This window comes from Phaseolus vulgaris, chromosome 3 (genome assembly GCF_051622355.1).
Source record: "Phaseolus vulgaris cultivar YP4 chromosome 3, ASM5162235v1, whole genome shotgun sequence".
NCBI lineage: Eukaryota > Viridiplantae > Streptophyta > Magnoliopsida > Fabales > Fabaceae > Phaseolus > Phaseolus vulgaris.
In genome coordinates this window covers 13,582,731-13,597,721 of record NC_143500.1, presented here as the reverse complement: position 1 = coordinate 13,597,721, position 14,991 = coordinate 13,582,731, and the positions used below count along the sequence as shown (strand labels likewise).

At 32.5% G+C, this 14,991-nt stretch overlaps 1 protein-coding gene across 31 annotated transcripts; it reads right to left on the bottom strand.

Annotated features, from left to right (window-relative positions):
• Positions 1 to 2,636: 2,636 nt before the first annotated feature.
• On the bottom strand, positions 2,637 to 11,169 carry LOC137806648 (AP-3 complex subunit sigma-like). Of its 31 annotated transcripts, none has more exons than XR_016519525.1 (8): positions 10,932 to 11,169; positions 10,641 to 10,720; positions 10,499 to 10,541; positions 10,362 to 10,423; positions 9,834 to 9,930; positions 6,268 to 6,338; positions 5,761 to 5,852; positions 3,441 to 3,870 (listed from the first exon to the last, which is right to left on the bottom strand). XR_016519525.1 is itself a non-coding variant. In XM_090300374.1 (7 exons), exons 3-7 carry the CDS (start codon positions 10,508 to 10,510, stop codon positions 2,722 to 2,724), a joined length of 393 nt encoding a protein of 130 aa, XP_090156500.1. In that variant the 5' UTR covers positions 10,511 to 10,541; positions 10,641 to 10,720; positions 10,932 to 11,155; the 3' UTR covers positions 2,648 to 2,721. The 31 variants fall into 31 exon arrangements, 13 of the variants coding, with proteins under 13 accessions (XP_090156497.1, XP_090156500.1, XP_090156496.1 ...); XR_016519524.1 differs by having other exon boundaries at positions 6,268 to 6,355; positions 10,932 to 11,155; XR_016519526.1 differs by having other exon boundaries at positions 6,273 to 6,355; positions 10,932 to 11,155.
• Positions 11,170 to 14,991: the final 3,822 nt, after the last annotated feature.

The following is a 14,991-nucleotide window of genomic DNA, read 5'->3' as shown; positions in this document are numbered from 1 at the left end:
ATACAGTGCATGTGTCAAGGGTCGAAGTGGCACAAGGGTCATGCTGAGTTGGCCACGAAGATGAAGGCTTTTAGCCTCATTGACTTGCATTTGAGGCTAGGGTAACTGTAAGATCATGGGTTGAGCCCGATACAGCACATGGGTCATGGGCCGATTTTGAGGTGGTGCACTAGGGTCATGCGGAGTTGGTCAAAGAAGTGAAGAATTTTTTAGTGTCATTGACTTACGCCTGAGGTTAGGAGGCTGTAAGATCATGGGTCGAGCTCAATATAGCATGTTGAAGAATCTTATGTTGATCTTATGTATAAAGGGACTTTATGTGTATCAAAAAAATCATGTAAATCCCGAAAAGTCAACATATAAATAAAGGATAACATTTATTATGAAGAAGGGTCGAAAATAATGCCAGATTGAATGTATATATACTAAAGAAGCTTCTAGGTCTTAGGTCGCCTAGTGACTTGTCCATAACAGGTATATTGGCTATTTGACGCATTGATCAAAGGTCAGAGAGGGAAGGTCAAGACCAAAACTAAAAGGGACCAGGAGCAAATAGGTGAGGTAATAGTTGACAATTTACTAGATCACTTAAATCAATACTTAACTGATAAATGATTTAGTAATTTTGTGGGATATTTTTAACAAATCAGCAATTTATTGTCTACATGGGCTCAGTTACATAGTATTTCTAAATCTGTAATGCAGGCCAGTGTCCACACCTCAGGAAGTGGCTATGTTCTGCTACATCATGTGATGGGAGAAACTTATGGGGAACGTGGGATTTGGTCGTATGTATTTCTCTTGCTAGTTTGATATCTTTCTAGTGCATAGTCAGAATGAAATATTGTTCTTTGACAAAAATATTTTTAATATGCTGGAATGATCTGAAATTAAGTTTACTAGTACTTTTCTTTGCATCTTACCCAAAACATTTAGAGGAAGGAGTCCATAGACAGTTTTTTTCTCCATTTCATACTTAAACATGATAGGTTTACCAAGTACGTTCTTTTATATTTCAAGTATTATACATTACTTCCTTTTGTCCAAAGATGGAGATTATGTTTTGTTTTAACCTCTTTGATTCTGTGTTTAAATTTTCTTTCATATATGTATTATACATAGAAAAACAGGCATAAAAATAAACATGAGTAGACAAATTTGTCAAAAGAAAAATGCCACTACCAATTTTATCTCAAAATGATATTCTTAAGTAACATTCCTGAAAAATTATTTCTTAATTATAGTTGAGACATAAACTGTTAATTAGCTACCCATTCCCTATAACTTTGTATTGTTCATACAAGCGAGTAAATAACATGCTATTTATTTCATATATAGATACAAGCGAGTAAATAATGAACAATTTTTTATAAAATAAGAATCTGATTATGACAACGAGAAGAAGAATATGGAGGGAAAAGATGATAAAATAACTAATTTGTGTGTTATTTAAGAAAAAATAGTTAGTTAAGAAAGATAATCGCCATTATTTAATTTATTAATCTCATTTAAAAATTAAAGATTATTTTTTCTAAACTCCTTTATTGGTTGGTCTTGGTATCAAGAAAGAAAAATGATCATTAGAAATAGAATCTCAGTCAAATGAAGGGTACTTTGGGGATGATCTTAGTAAGTATAGTGAAATTAGTTGTGATTTGCTTATATTGTGATATTATCCATGCTATTTTTTTTCTTAGATTTGTGTTCAAAGGAGTATTTGTTCGCGAATAACTATAAAACTTATTTTATGTTTTTAATATTCTAATTTTATTATTTAATGAGCCCGTAATCATCTGCTCTCAACTAATTTTATACCATTCCTTAAATTTTCAACATTAGCTCCAATGATGTTTTTGAAGTTCAGATTCCTTAATGGAAGCAAGTACATTCTTTGTCTCTACCTTTTCTTTTTTTAATCTACCTGCTGATTGTTGAAAAGACCTTATTATCTAATTAAATTTCTTCTAATCCAAATTGAAAATATCAACTTGTGATAAGATAATTTTTGAAGACCGGTTATTGAGATGACAATTCCCTCCATACTGGACAAAACTATTTCTCCACCTGGTACTTGAAACTGTGTTTAAGGATATCCTACTATGTTTAGTTTACTGGAGGAAGTTTTATTACTTTGCTTTAAAGTATTTGCCTCATTATGATGATTTAAATTCTTGGCACTGTTGAACTGACTTTGTTTTGCCTTTAGCTTCCATTGAATTTCACTAGTAGACTAGAACTGGAACGGTTACTTTTGTTGATAACATCTAGCTTATGAAATGTGCTCTCTTCACAGGTAAGCATGTAATCAACCTGTTTGTGCAGTACACACCCTAGAAACCATTGGATGGTGACTGGCAAGATCACGAATACAGAGTTAGTTTGTTTTGGATTTCTAGTTACATTGATTGTTTTTCCTTATGTTATGCATTTCTGTGCATGAATTTGTTTTTTGTTCCCCCTTGGTCTTGCACTTGTGAGTGCAGGCGGCTGCATAATGCCAAAACTTGTTAATTATTTTATGTTGAATCTATTCAGGAATCGTTTGCACAAAAATGCTTCACGTTGATTGATGAATATGCTCCTGGCCTCAGCACATCAGTTATGACATGCTGACTCCACCAGACCTTGAAAGGGTAATCGGTTTGACAGGTAATTTAGCCATATTCACCCAAACAAAAACATATGCAGTTGATATTTTAAGTGCAAGTCAAAGAGCTTTTTCTAGGGTACAAAAGAGACACCCAAGAGAATGCATAAATGAAACAAAGCTTCCCCAATCCCTCGAACTGGAAAGAATTTGTATATTGTGACAGTTAACACTTTGAACTGTTCTTTTGGGCAGGAGGGAATATATTCCATGGGGCTATGGGGTTGGATTCCCTTTTCCTCATGCGACCTGCAAAGGGGTGGTAAGCTAAATTATGCTGGCTTGGAATATAATCTGGTTTCTGTTTTTTTTACGTATAACTGATTATAACCATGTTCCAACTACTTGTAATTACGTAAATATTTCGTTGATTTGGGACTAAGGTCAAACTACAAGACTCCGCTTCAAGGGTTATACTTGTGCGGAAGTGGAGCACATCCTGGTGGTGGAGTTATGGGAGCACCTGGACGTAACGCTGCTCGTTTAGCTCTACAAGATATTAGAGAAAGAACTTGAGGGGTGATAGTGATACTGAATTATGACTCGCCCACATTGTTACTTCTGCAAACTGGCTTGGAAAATGATGGCTCTTCCATTGGAATTATATGCAGTAACTACTGCAAAGTTTGTAACGCATTAGATATAAGAATCAAGAGAATTATTTATCAAATTGGATGAACTGCATAACAACGATGCAGAAACTATAACATGGATTTCAGAAAACTAGAACTTGTGATTCTTTAAGATGATTTTTGACATCTGTTTCAATGCATTGATTCCAGTATCTTGACACGGTTGATAAAGAATTTAAACACTTAAAGTCAATTTAGATTAACTGAAATTGAGATTCGTTGGGAACAATAAGTGCACAGTAAAGATGTACACAACAGTTTGTTTGATCAACATGGGTAAGGAATCAATCACAAATATTGTACACACCAATTGACTAAGCAATCTGTGTTAGATCAATCGACACAAGCTTTCATGGTGAACTCAACTGTAATTCTGGATGTCAGTCGTTGTATCAGTTAGGAGCATTCATTCCAGAGTTCTAGACAACAATATCCAACGAACTTCGTAGAACATAAGATACATTTCACCTTTTAGCTCCCCCTGTATGTGTGGACAACCTTCCGGAAGTTTAATTGAAATTATTTTACCGTGACCTCCAACCAGAAACAGATTTTGGAACAAGATTGATTGCATTGGATGCTGCGTCAAGCCTTCTTTCATGTATAAACCAAGTTTAGATATATGTTTATGTAGTCACAAAAATACACATAAACCTCAAAATGTTAAATTCATACGGAAATATATGTAAAAAATATAATAATTTTGATACATTATCATTCCATCTATTTAAAATGCATACAAAGTCTTTTTATAAAAAAATAATTAATTAATCAGTAGTTTGTTAAACTAATTGGGAATTTTTAATTAGGTCTTAATTAAAAAAATTATAATTAGGTCCTTGATCATGTAATTTTTAATTAAGTATCTAAGATTTTTAAAACCTATACAAAAAAAATTTCCCCAATGTTTCTGTCGTCATAAACTAAAAACAACGATGCAATTGCAATTCAATGAGGGATTCAATTAAAAATAGCCAAATAGTTTAATGACTTAGTAATTAATTTACCTTATAAATAAAATGCAACATCTATAGTTGGAATGACGTAGCACTTTGATAGATACCATTAACAGTTAAGTATCGATAAGGTAGTTAATTAGTTAGGAAGATATAGTAGATGCGTATTGCTTATAAATAAAGAGGGTAGAACAAGAGAAATAATCTTATCATTTGATAGAGGATTATATAGTCTGATAGGGCAGAATCTTGGTCTTTTGAATATCATGGGAAATCATTCATTTTATACCTTCTAACCCTAGCCTAAGGCTGCAATCACATCGGCACAACATTTGGGATTTAGTGTTCATCAATAAAAAATCTTTTTTTTTCTTTAGATTCTGAGGCAGTCTTAATATTGCTATTCACCATAGCTCCAATCTTGGTGCCATGGGTGGGTTACAAATATTGAAGATGAGTCCACCATTTGTTAGAGAGGAAGACTTACGGGCAAGTTATCCAGGTAGAGCTTTATTTTGAAGCCACTAAAAACACAAGGAATAAAAAGCTATCGAAGGAAGTTGAGGCTCTTAGAGGTAATGTTCTCAACGGTTGAGTAACATGGAAACGACACAACCCATGCTTTATCAACGGTAGTGAAGGTACTGGTCAAAAGATTCCAACCAGGGTATCATTTTGATCAACGTAAGGAAGAGGTGTAAGAGCATGGGGAGGCAAGTGATGGAAGTCAACAGAATATTAAGGATTGTGGATAACAAAACCAGAAGCTCAAAAGCTACAAGAATTAGGAGCAACCTAACAACATACTAGACAAAGAATTTGAAAAGAACAAAATGAAGTTTTATTATATCAAGAATCATAGTGGCAGAGATGGATCTTTTTCTGGGTTGCAAAGAGGTTTAAATTGATAGAAGTCTCAATGTTTAGCAGTAGAGGACAACCAAGGACTAAACCAATGACAACAACGGAGGTCTTAGGTTTGGGTAGTACAAAATTAATCTACCACAAAAGTAAAATAAGGTGGAAGATCTTGATAATCCTCAGTTGCAATCATGTGTAGGAGTGAAATTCGTGAGGGAGCCATGGGATCTCAGTATAACTAATACAGCCTCTGATGCTGTTTCATGGCCAAAACTGACATTGAAAACAGGGATATAAACGAGCATGGAGGTGTTTACATGTTTTGTATTTGACTTCAAAGGAGTGGAATCTGTTCTTGGGCTGCTGGGAAGAATTGGCTTGGTCATCATGCTTTAATCAGTTGAACATCAAATGGAACTTCATTTTAGTAGCTACAAGCCATTCACCTTGATAGATCGTTAGGTCTATATTTTTGAGGAAGTCAGTTAGGTTAGTTAGGCGGATGAGATAGTAGAAGAAATAAGGCATAATTGCCAACAAATAAAGAAGGGGAGGTTTAGAGAGAAATCATCGTATTATTGAAGAAAGTAATAGGCTAGAGTGGGGAGAATCTTATGTAAAAAAGAAAGACCATCTTAAAAACCAGAAGGGAAGGAGACAGCACCTTGCTATTTCTTCAATAGCTCTCATCACCTCAGTTGAACTTGTCTCCAACACCTGCCCTCCCAGAATGATCTCATCTAGTATAGTATGCATCTGCAGATGAACTAATATTTTAGGTTCACATTAATGGAAATTTAAGATGCAGATTTGCTTAGGTTGAAGTATCACTATTGAGCTACTAAGCAAAATAATGAATTGATTTCCCTAAATTGAAGGGCATTTCCAAAACAAACACAAAATTAATGGAGAAAAATAACATATAAAGGAGTTGTCAATCTAGAGTAAAAAGTGCAAAGTCAAACATTCTCAATTGCTTCATATTTGAGAATCCAGCAAGTCAAACTTACAGACTGCAGCAAACTCCAGCAAATCATATATGCAACAAAAAATGTTTCCCAAAATCGTAACAGTTTCTAATTCATATTTTGATACAGGGGTGCATTACCATGTAGAGTCAATTTGAGATAAAGAACATAAGATTCATAATCGAGGGCACAAAGCATAAAACCTTACTATAGTTGAACACGATATCAAGCTCACATACATTTCTGAAGCATTTGTCCAATGTTTCAACAAAGACTGAAGGAAGAAAGGGCCTAAGTAAGTAAATCAAAACAAAAAATTAAAAACAATGTAAGAGGCAGTAATGAACAACTGTTAGCATATCTACATAGCCATGCAGAATGTAATAGATAATATATAATGATACGGAAAATAATTACTCCTCCAGGATCCTTGGAACAATATGCAATAAAATCGAAATGGTTTAAGAAAATGATAAAATTAAAGGTGAAATAGACTGTTAACGCTTAACACTATTACCTCCAATAGAGTTCATAATGTGAAAAAAAGCAAAATCACCACAAAAACATTTAGCCCAAATAAACATTCAAATTAAGGTTTCTTGAGAAGAGTTGTTAGTACCAACTTGTAATTAGGTTTCACATTTTCCTAGAAACTTGGATTAAATACGTTTTCTTTCCCTTTAAAAATATACAATGTAGATTCGTATGCATATGGGTATTCTTTCACATGCTTATGGTGTAAAAAAACAACTAAGTCATATCCCACAATGCATGGTTGGCTACATACATGAACTACATGACATCATTAAGCTCTACCAGAGATCAAAATGATTTAAAAGGTATAAACGGTTTATCATAACAATATAATTTTAACATTACTCTGTAATTTTCACACGGAATAATTTCTAGTTGTTAATGTATATGCTTTGTTTGTTGTGGATTCTGTTATAAGTGGTGCACCATGTGCATACTTTTAGCACTGCTTTTGATTGTAATCATTTTCTGTTTTCATTGTAATAATTTCTTTTAGTGGTGCATGCGGTGCATGTTTTCAGCACCACTTAGACTGTCTATATAATCATTGTATTAACTGTTTCTGAAAAATAAGAATATACACCATTTCTCTAAATTATTTCTTTGAATTCTATCATGGTATCCAAAGCTTGAAAACTCTTTCATGGCTAATGTATCTGAACCAACACAATCGCGCACCTATGCCAATTTCATCAACCACTCCTTCACTGGTTCTCTTCTCCTATTCTATATCAGAGAAACTCTCTTAACACAATTTGTTTTTATCTGGAAACAGTAGGTTGAACTTGTTATCAAGACACATCGTCTTCATCGTTTTTTTGTCCATCCTCTAATTCCCTCGCAATATCTTTCTCTTTCCGATTGTGATCTTGGAATTGAAAATCCAGAGTATAGTGCATGGGAAACGCAAGATCAGCTCCTACTCTCATGGTTGCAATCATCTCTCTCTGCATCGTTCTTAGCCAGAGTCATCGGATGCAAGCATTCTTTTCAACTTTGGGAGAAAATTCATTTGCATTTTAATTCACAAACTAAAGCAAAGGCACAACAGCGTAATATGAAAAAAGGTGATCGTCCAATTAACAAATTCTTACTTTGTCTCAAAACGCTTGTTCATTCACTCAATTCTATTGGTTATCCTGTTTCTGAACATGAACAACTGGACATTCTTATTGAAGGTCTTCCTGTTGAATATGAATCATTCATTTCTCTTATCAATAGCAAACCAGATCTATTTTCATTTGATGAAATTGAATCATTACTTGTTGCTCAAGAAGCTCGAATTGAGAAATTTAAGCAATCCAGTGACAACATCTCTCTCAATTTAACTCTTGACAAAATTATAAACAACTTATACTCCTACTGTTCAATTAACTCATGCATTTTGAGTCTTCTTGGAATTATCTTTCTGGTAATTCTTCACGAGGAGGTTATTTTCACTGCGGCAGAGGTGGCCGTAGAGGTGGTCGCAATGGCCGTGTCTCTATTCATTGTCAAATTTGTAATAAGTATGGACACACTACATCAATTTGCTATCATCGTCTTAATCCAACTTATGTTGCTCAACCTTACAATTTCTATCCGCATTCTAATCCTGCACAACTCTACAATTCACATCAGAATTTCTTTCCTAAGAATGTCTCAGCCATGGTCTTCTCCTTCTTCTGCACCACATCAGTCTTTGCATCACATCAATTTTCTGCACCACCTCAGTTTTGTACTGCAGCAGTGTCTAATCCTCTACTACAGGCATATGCAACACAATCTGTTCCTACACAACAAACTCAAAACTGGTTTATTGACTCCAGTGCTTCACATCACATCACTACTGACGCCACCAATCTTGTGGAAGATGTTTCTACTCAAGAAGATGAAAATGTTTTTCTAGGAAATGTTTGCCAATCATGTTATGGTTCTGCATCTTTTCCCTCGAGTACTAATCCATATATCACATTATATCTCAAAAGTCTTTTACATGTTCCTTCCATAAACAAAAATCTTGTTAGTATCAGTAAGTTTGCAAAAGATAACAGTGTATGTATATTTTGAATTTCACTCATCTGTTTCTTTTGTTAAGTCTCAGATTGATAACTCTGTTTTACTCAAAGGATATCTTGGTCAATAACCTTGAGTTTGAGGGGGACTGTTAGTGTATATGCTTTACTGTTTGTTGTGGATCCTGTTACAAGTGGTGCATACTTTTAGCACTGCTTTTGATTGTAATTATTTTCTGTTTTGATTGTAATCATTTCTGTTAGTGGTGCATGCGGTGCATGTTTTCAGCACTGCTGCTTCATTGTATTGGCTGTTTCTGAATAATAAGAATATACACCATTTCTCAAAATTATATCTTTGAATTCTATCACTAGTATCTATTTTTTATTATTTCAGTTAGTTTTGGGATGATTACGGTAGGTATGAAGTCCTTAAAGTACAGTGTATGTATAGGAAATTCTAGAAGAGTTTCTATCTTGTCATCCATGTTTTTATCATTATAACTTCTTAGTTTCCAAGTATTAAATAAGTTATATGTTCATACTCAAAAGGATCCAAAACCTAGAACAACAATACTCTAATTCTAACTTCAATCGTCCTTGTCCTGAACCCATTACTGATAGAAAGAAGCTTCATTGGTTGTCTCTACCTTCATCATCATATTGATGACACCCACGGAAAAAACTACTCAAGTATGATACATTTTCTCAGGTTTGTCAGCCTAGAAGCAAGACGTAGCCATGAGGATGGTAAAACGTCAGTTTACGCATGTTCCCATACATTACATATTACCTACTTTGGGAGGCACTTGATGATATGTATTAAAAATATTAATCTAAATTACTTTGATGCAAGCATCGATAAAACCAGCATTGCAACATTAAGTTACATCATATATAACTAAAGTTTAAAATTCACTACTTTTATAATAGTTCTTAGCAGGCACAACAATTTTTTATCAACGATAATTCAGAAATCTGGCATTTCATGATATAAATTTTCCCAATTCTTAAGAATAGTATTAATAGGAAAAAAATTACTCCGGTTTTCAACCAAAACTTCGTAGCTTCTTCAGACATTTGAGACACACTGATTGATTCCCAAACACACTGATAAGTCACCATTACTGAGTAAAATTATCAATTAATCTATTCAGCATACTCATCCCTGTAAAAGATATATATTTTCGATTTTGACATTCAATGCAATGCAGTAAAAGTTAGATAATATCGGAATCTACCTTATATCAAATCAAGCATAGCTAGTTCGTTTTCAGAACTATAAAAAATGAACACAAAATATAAAGTTGCAAAGTGCTTGTAGACAAGGCGAGAATCCTGCACGAGAATACAATAATAAATCCATACTTCCATTCCTCGAATGAAAAAAGATGAGATAACAGCATTACTACAAAGAGGCCAAAGAATTGCTCAAAAGAACACAGGCTACACCAGTTGGTCATCAAGTTAACAAAACTTAACAGAAAGTTTTCAATTATAAAATAAAAGCACACTCACAATTACGATCATAGCAGTCCTTCTAAGTTTAGTTTCAAAACAAGTTCATGGTAATTCAGTCCTAGCTATTACTCTTGCCACACCATATGCCAATACAAATCCATAAAATAAATTTAATCAGTACTATGGCGACAAACACTGCAAAGAAAAAGCCCTAATCTCATATTTCTTTCCAATGCCTAACTAATGATAATTAAAATAAAAAATCATGAAACTCTGACAAATCAAATTTATAGGAAGTAGAGAAATACAGGGCCAAAGAAGGACTCAGCATCCACAAAATTGCTGACATGTTCAGGTCTAGTGCATAATACTGCAAAAGAAACGACATTCACAAAAAAGGAAAGCAAAACTGAAAAGAAAACTAAAGAGGGAGGGAGAGAGAAACCTGAAAACACATTGCGAATAGCTTCCTGTTGCTGCTCCACGGGCTGATCCAGCACAAAAAGGAAAAAAAAAGTGTGAAAAATGCATCCATTAAATGATAAATGGAAATGTTGACACCAAGGGTTTGAAGAGAGAGGAGGGACCTGAAATTCGTAGAATTTGGCGAGACGAGGCTTCCCCTGCGTGTTCATCACCAGCACTGCTTTTATCATTTTGCTTCTTTCTGGAACCAATTAAGTATATACATAAATAATGGAGCTCCTTTTCTTATCATACCTCAAATTCAACTTCTTATATAGCACACGAGAATGTATCAACGATATATGAAAGTGAAGCAATCTTACGAATTACACGAACGAGATTTTGAGAAAGATAGAGAGACAGTGAAATAGAAAAGGAATTTGAAATTGAATAGGAGTGTGAGCGGGACGTACCAGTTCAGTCTCCGATCGAAACAATCGACGATGGTCAGTGTTTTCCTTGCTCTTACTGCGAACTGTAAGAACAACGGAATTCTTAAACGCACCGTTTATCGAATTTGTCAATTGTAATAATTTGGTTGCATGGATTAAGCCCACACCACTGCCAGCGTATTAGGATTACAGCGTGCGTCCAAGGTGCACACAAACATAGACCAAAAAATAATATGAGCGAAAAAATATATGGAATTTGCAAAAAACAAAAAATATTACTATTCTTAATCTCATTATAAATAAAACTGCTTAAATTTTTTAAATTTGATCATAATTATTTTAAAATTTTTATAAAAACTTAGTTTTAATCAGTTTACCGTATAAAATGTTGAATAATAAATATTAATAAAGTAAATGAGATTTTATTTAAAAATTTAAAATAAATGTCAACTTCAAGTGGTAAAATAAAAGTTAGATCTATTCCCCAAATTTTTTAATTAAATGGCGCCGCCGAATTAATTTTTGAATTAATTTTAATATTAAATATTTTCTAGTTATTATTTAAATGTAAAAAATTGGAATAGCGTATCATTTGAAATATCTGGCGTAAAAATGTTTTTTGTGGGACTTATTTTGCGTTTCATAAACTCCAAAGTGAATTTCCCAATTTGCATTGAATTGAATGCAATTGACGGTGGTTTACGATTAATTCAGCCTTAGCCTTCACCGATGTCGGTGTCGGAAGGGTTCTTCTTATTTCGGAAAACCAAGTTCAAGTTGTGATTTATGTCTTTCTTGACGGGAGAATTAGAATTCAGTGTCGATTACTTTTTTTTATAAAGAAATATATTAAGAAAATAATAATTATAAAATTATATGTAATTATTGTAAGATATTGTACAATATTATACTCAATTATATGTAATTAATTTTAATAATGATTAATATTCCTAATTAGATTATAATTTGGAGAGAGAAACGCCTATATATTTCCTATGAAGTGATGTAACACACATAAGAGAATAGCGTATCATTTGAAATACCTAGTGCAAAAATGTTTTCTGTGAGACTGATTTTGCGTTTCGTAAACTCTAGAGTGAATTTCCCAATTTGCATTGAATTGGGTGCAACTAACGACGGTCTACGGTTAATTCAGCCTCAGCCGGAGGTTTAGCCTCAGCCTCTACTGGTGTCGTTGCCGGAGGGGTTCTTCCTACTTCGGAAAACCAAGTTCAAGCTGCGATTTATGCCTTTCTTGATGGGAGAATTATAATCCAGTGTAAGTCGATTACCTTTTTTTATAAAGAAATATATTAAGGAAATAATAATTATCAAATTATATGCAATATTGTACCCAATTTATGTAATTGGTTTAATAATGATAGAATCTCATTATATTAGTATCCGTACCTAATTAGATTGTAATTTGGAGAGAGAAACTCTCTATATATTTTTTATACATTAAGTCATACACATCAGAGAATAGCGTATCATTTGAAATACCTGGCGCAAAAATGTATCATCACGCTTCGACAAAGTTATGATCTTCACCTATCAACTATCAACTTGAGGGAAGTATTAAGGAAATGGTAATTATCAAATTTTATGCAATTATTGTATGCAATATTGTAACATATTATACGATATTGTACTCAATTATATGCAATTAATTTAATAATGATAGAATCTCATTATATTAGTATCCCTACCTAATTAGATTGTAATTTGGAGAGACTCCCTTATATATTTCCTATTCATGACATATAAGATAATGAGAAACATCTCATCTTCTTACAATTTTTTATCATTTTCTTATAAAATAATCTTGATGCAGTTTAAAACACGTTTTCTTTTCTTATATGCAGGTTTAATATAGATTTGAACTTCTCTTTTCAAGCAAAGCTTTTTAATTTGTTTGTAGATTTTTATTTTATTTTTCTTTTTGATTGAAAATCCGCAGCACTTCCTTCAAGTTTGAGGAGTTCAACGATAATTCTGTGTTTCCCTTTGGCTCTTTCTCTTTTCGCGTATCGAAAGTTCATGTCAGTTCTTTTCAATCTTTGATTTGTGCTCAATTTTATTTTGTGGATTCCTTCTTCTTTTTTTTCGAGTTTCCCTGTTTTGATTTTTCGAGTTTCATGTTGTGGTTTTTCTGCGTGATCTAGCTGATACATTAGGCTGATCTTATTGTTTCAGTTTCATTTAGACTCTTGGAAGCTGACCTAGACTTTCTTGCTGGGAGATGATAACTTCAAGCCCGGTACATTTTGACAAGCAAAGGAATGGCTGCAATGGTATGATTTTCTCCTAATTATCCTGTTTTTTGATGTTTTATTCTGAACAAAGATGGCACTGATAAATGACATTGGATTATCTACAGCTTCACAAGTTCAAAAACTTGGACTTTGGCAGATGTCCAAGAGTTTATTGCCCTGGATAGCCCTGTCTTCCAGTTCGCCAGTCAGATATTCCTAGGTCAAGTAATGTAAAAATATATTGCCCCAAGTGTGGAGACACTTACTGCCCAAAATCGAAGTATCAAGTCCTTTGAAGTGCCATGTTGAACTTCTGTGAACTACTTATCTTTTCTTTTGAAAATTTGGATTTTGTTATTCTTCCATCTATACACTTTATCATTGCCTTCTATCCTCTTTTATTGGTCCGTCAATTAACGTTGTAATTTGTTAGCTGTATCAAGTTTTGGCTTTCTAGCGTTTTACTTTCCCCATACATTTTACTTACTGCGTGTTACTTTTTTTCTTTTTGTATTGGTATCTAAAATATAAAATAGAAAAGAAAATGTGTGTTCATCGGGTCTTCCTGGTCATGCATGCATAAATTATCATTAAGAATGACACAAGGAACTCAACTAATTCTCAAAAGGATTTCTTTAACTTGGATGAGCTGGTAGTACTATATAGACACAAAAAAGACCAAGCTTTATTCTTAAAAGGGTTGTTTTTTACTTCGATTTGTTGCGTCTGGTATTTGAGAACAAACTGTCATATATGAAATATGATTATTAGGCGAATGGCACGTAATATTTTATCTCCTTTGATAAGGGCAGTTGTTTGAAATTTCCGACTTGTATGTATGCTTTTATGTTCTTCTTGAATGTTTACTGATAGAAATGTGAGAAGAATCATGTTTGTATCTATCAATGCTGATTTAGGAGCGTAAAAAGGTAAGAAATCTGCAAAATAATTTCTACTCATATATGCAAAGAAAGACATATAAGTATGACGAATTTTTCTTTTTATCCTTGACAAAAGCGAGAGTAAATGCATGTTGTAGGTGAATTCATTTTTTAACTTTTAAAATATAACAATTTTTTTAAAGATAAATAAATTTATATAATAATAATATAAATATATTTATATAGTAATAGTAAAAGAAAATAAATTAGTAATATAATGTAAATACTATGAAATAATAGTAATATATTTAAAATTTAAATAATATATAAAAAAGTAATAAAATTATAAATAATTCTAGTAACTAAAATAAATTTTTAAAATAATAATAAATTATAAATTATAAACAATAATAATAAAAATAATAATAAATTACATATTCAATAATAATTAAAATAAATTTATTAAATAATAATATTAACAGTAATAAAAAATAATTTTTATTTTTATTTGATTTGATTTTATGAAAATATATTTTATATATATTTATAAAATTTTAATTAACTAAAATTTATACAAAAATATCTCATATTTTATTATTTAAATATTTTTTTTTAAAAATGGTAAATTTGTAAATTTACATTTTACACATTTAAAAAAAAATTAAAAATCTCTTTACAACCATCATAGCACTCATAAACTTCAATAGACTTTCCTCACAAATTCACCCTATTATATCATAATCCAAACAACCTCACCTTCTTTACATTTTTCTTTCAAATCATTACAAATTCACTCCCTCAATCTAAACCTACCCTTAGGAAAAAAAACTCAAAGAACCGGAAACTGTAAGTTTTTTTTCCTCATTTTTTACACAGCTGCCATCCGAAAACAAGTGGTATAAAAAAATTACGAAGATTTGCTTGATTTATTTTGTTTTATGATTT

What these genes read in the sequence shown, in the direction of transcription:
- LOC137806648 (XM_090300366.1), bottom strand. Translation starts at nt 10,709, where the DNA reads ATGATAAAAGCAGTGCTGGTGATGAACACGCAGGGGAAGCCTCGTCTC. An exon ending in TATTCGCAATGTGTTTTCAG is followed by an intron (nt 10,424 to 10,498) that starts GTTTCTCTCTCC and finishes TTTCTTTTGCAG; the next exon opens with TATTATGCACTAGACCTGAA. An exon ending in CTGAGTCCTTCTTTGGCCCT is followed by an intron (nt 6,339 to 10,361) that starts GTATTTCTCTAC and finishes TTCTTCCTTCAG; the next exon opens with TCTTTGTTGAAACATTGGAC.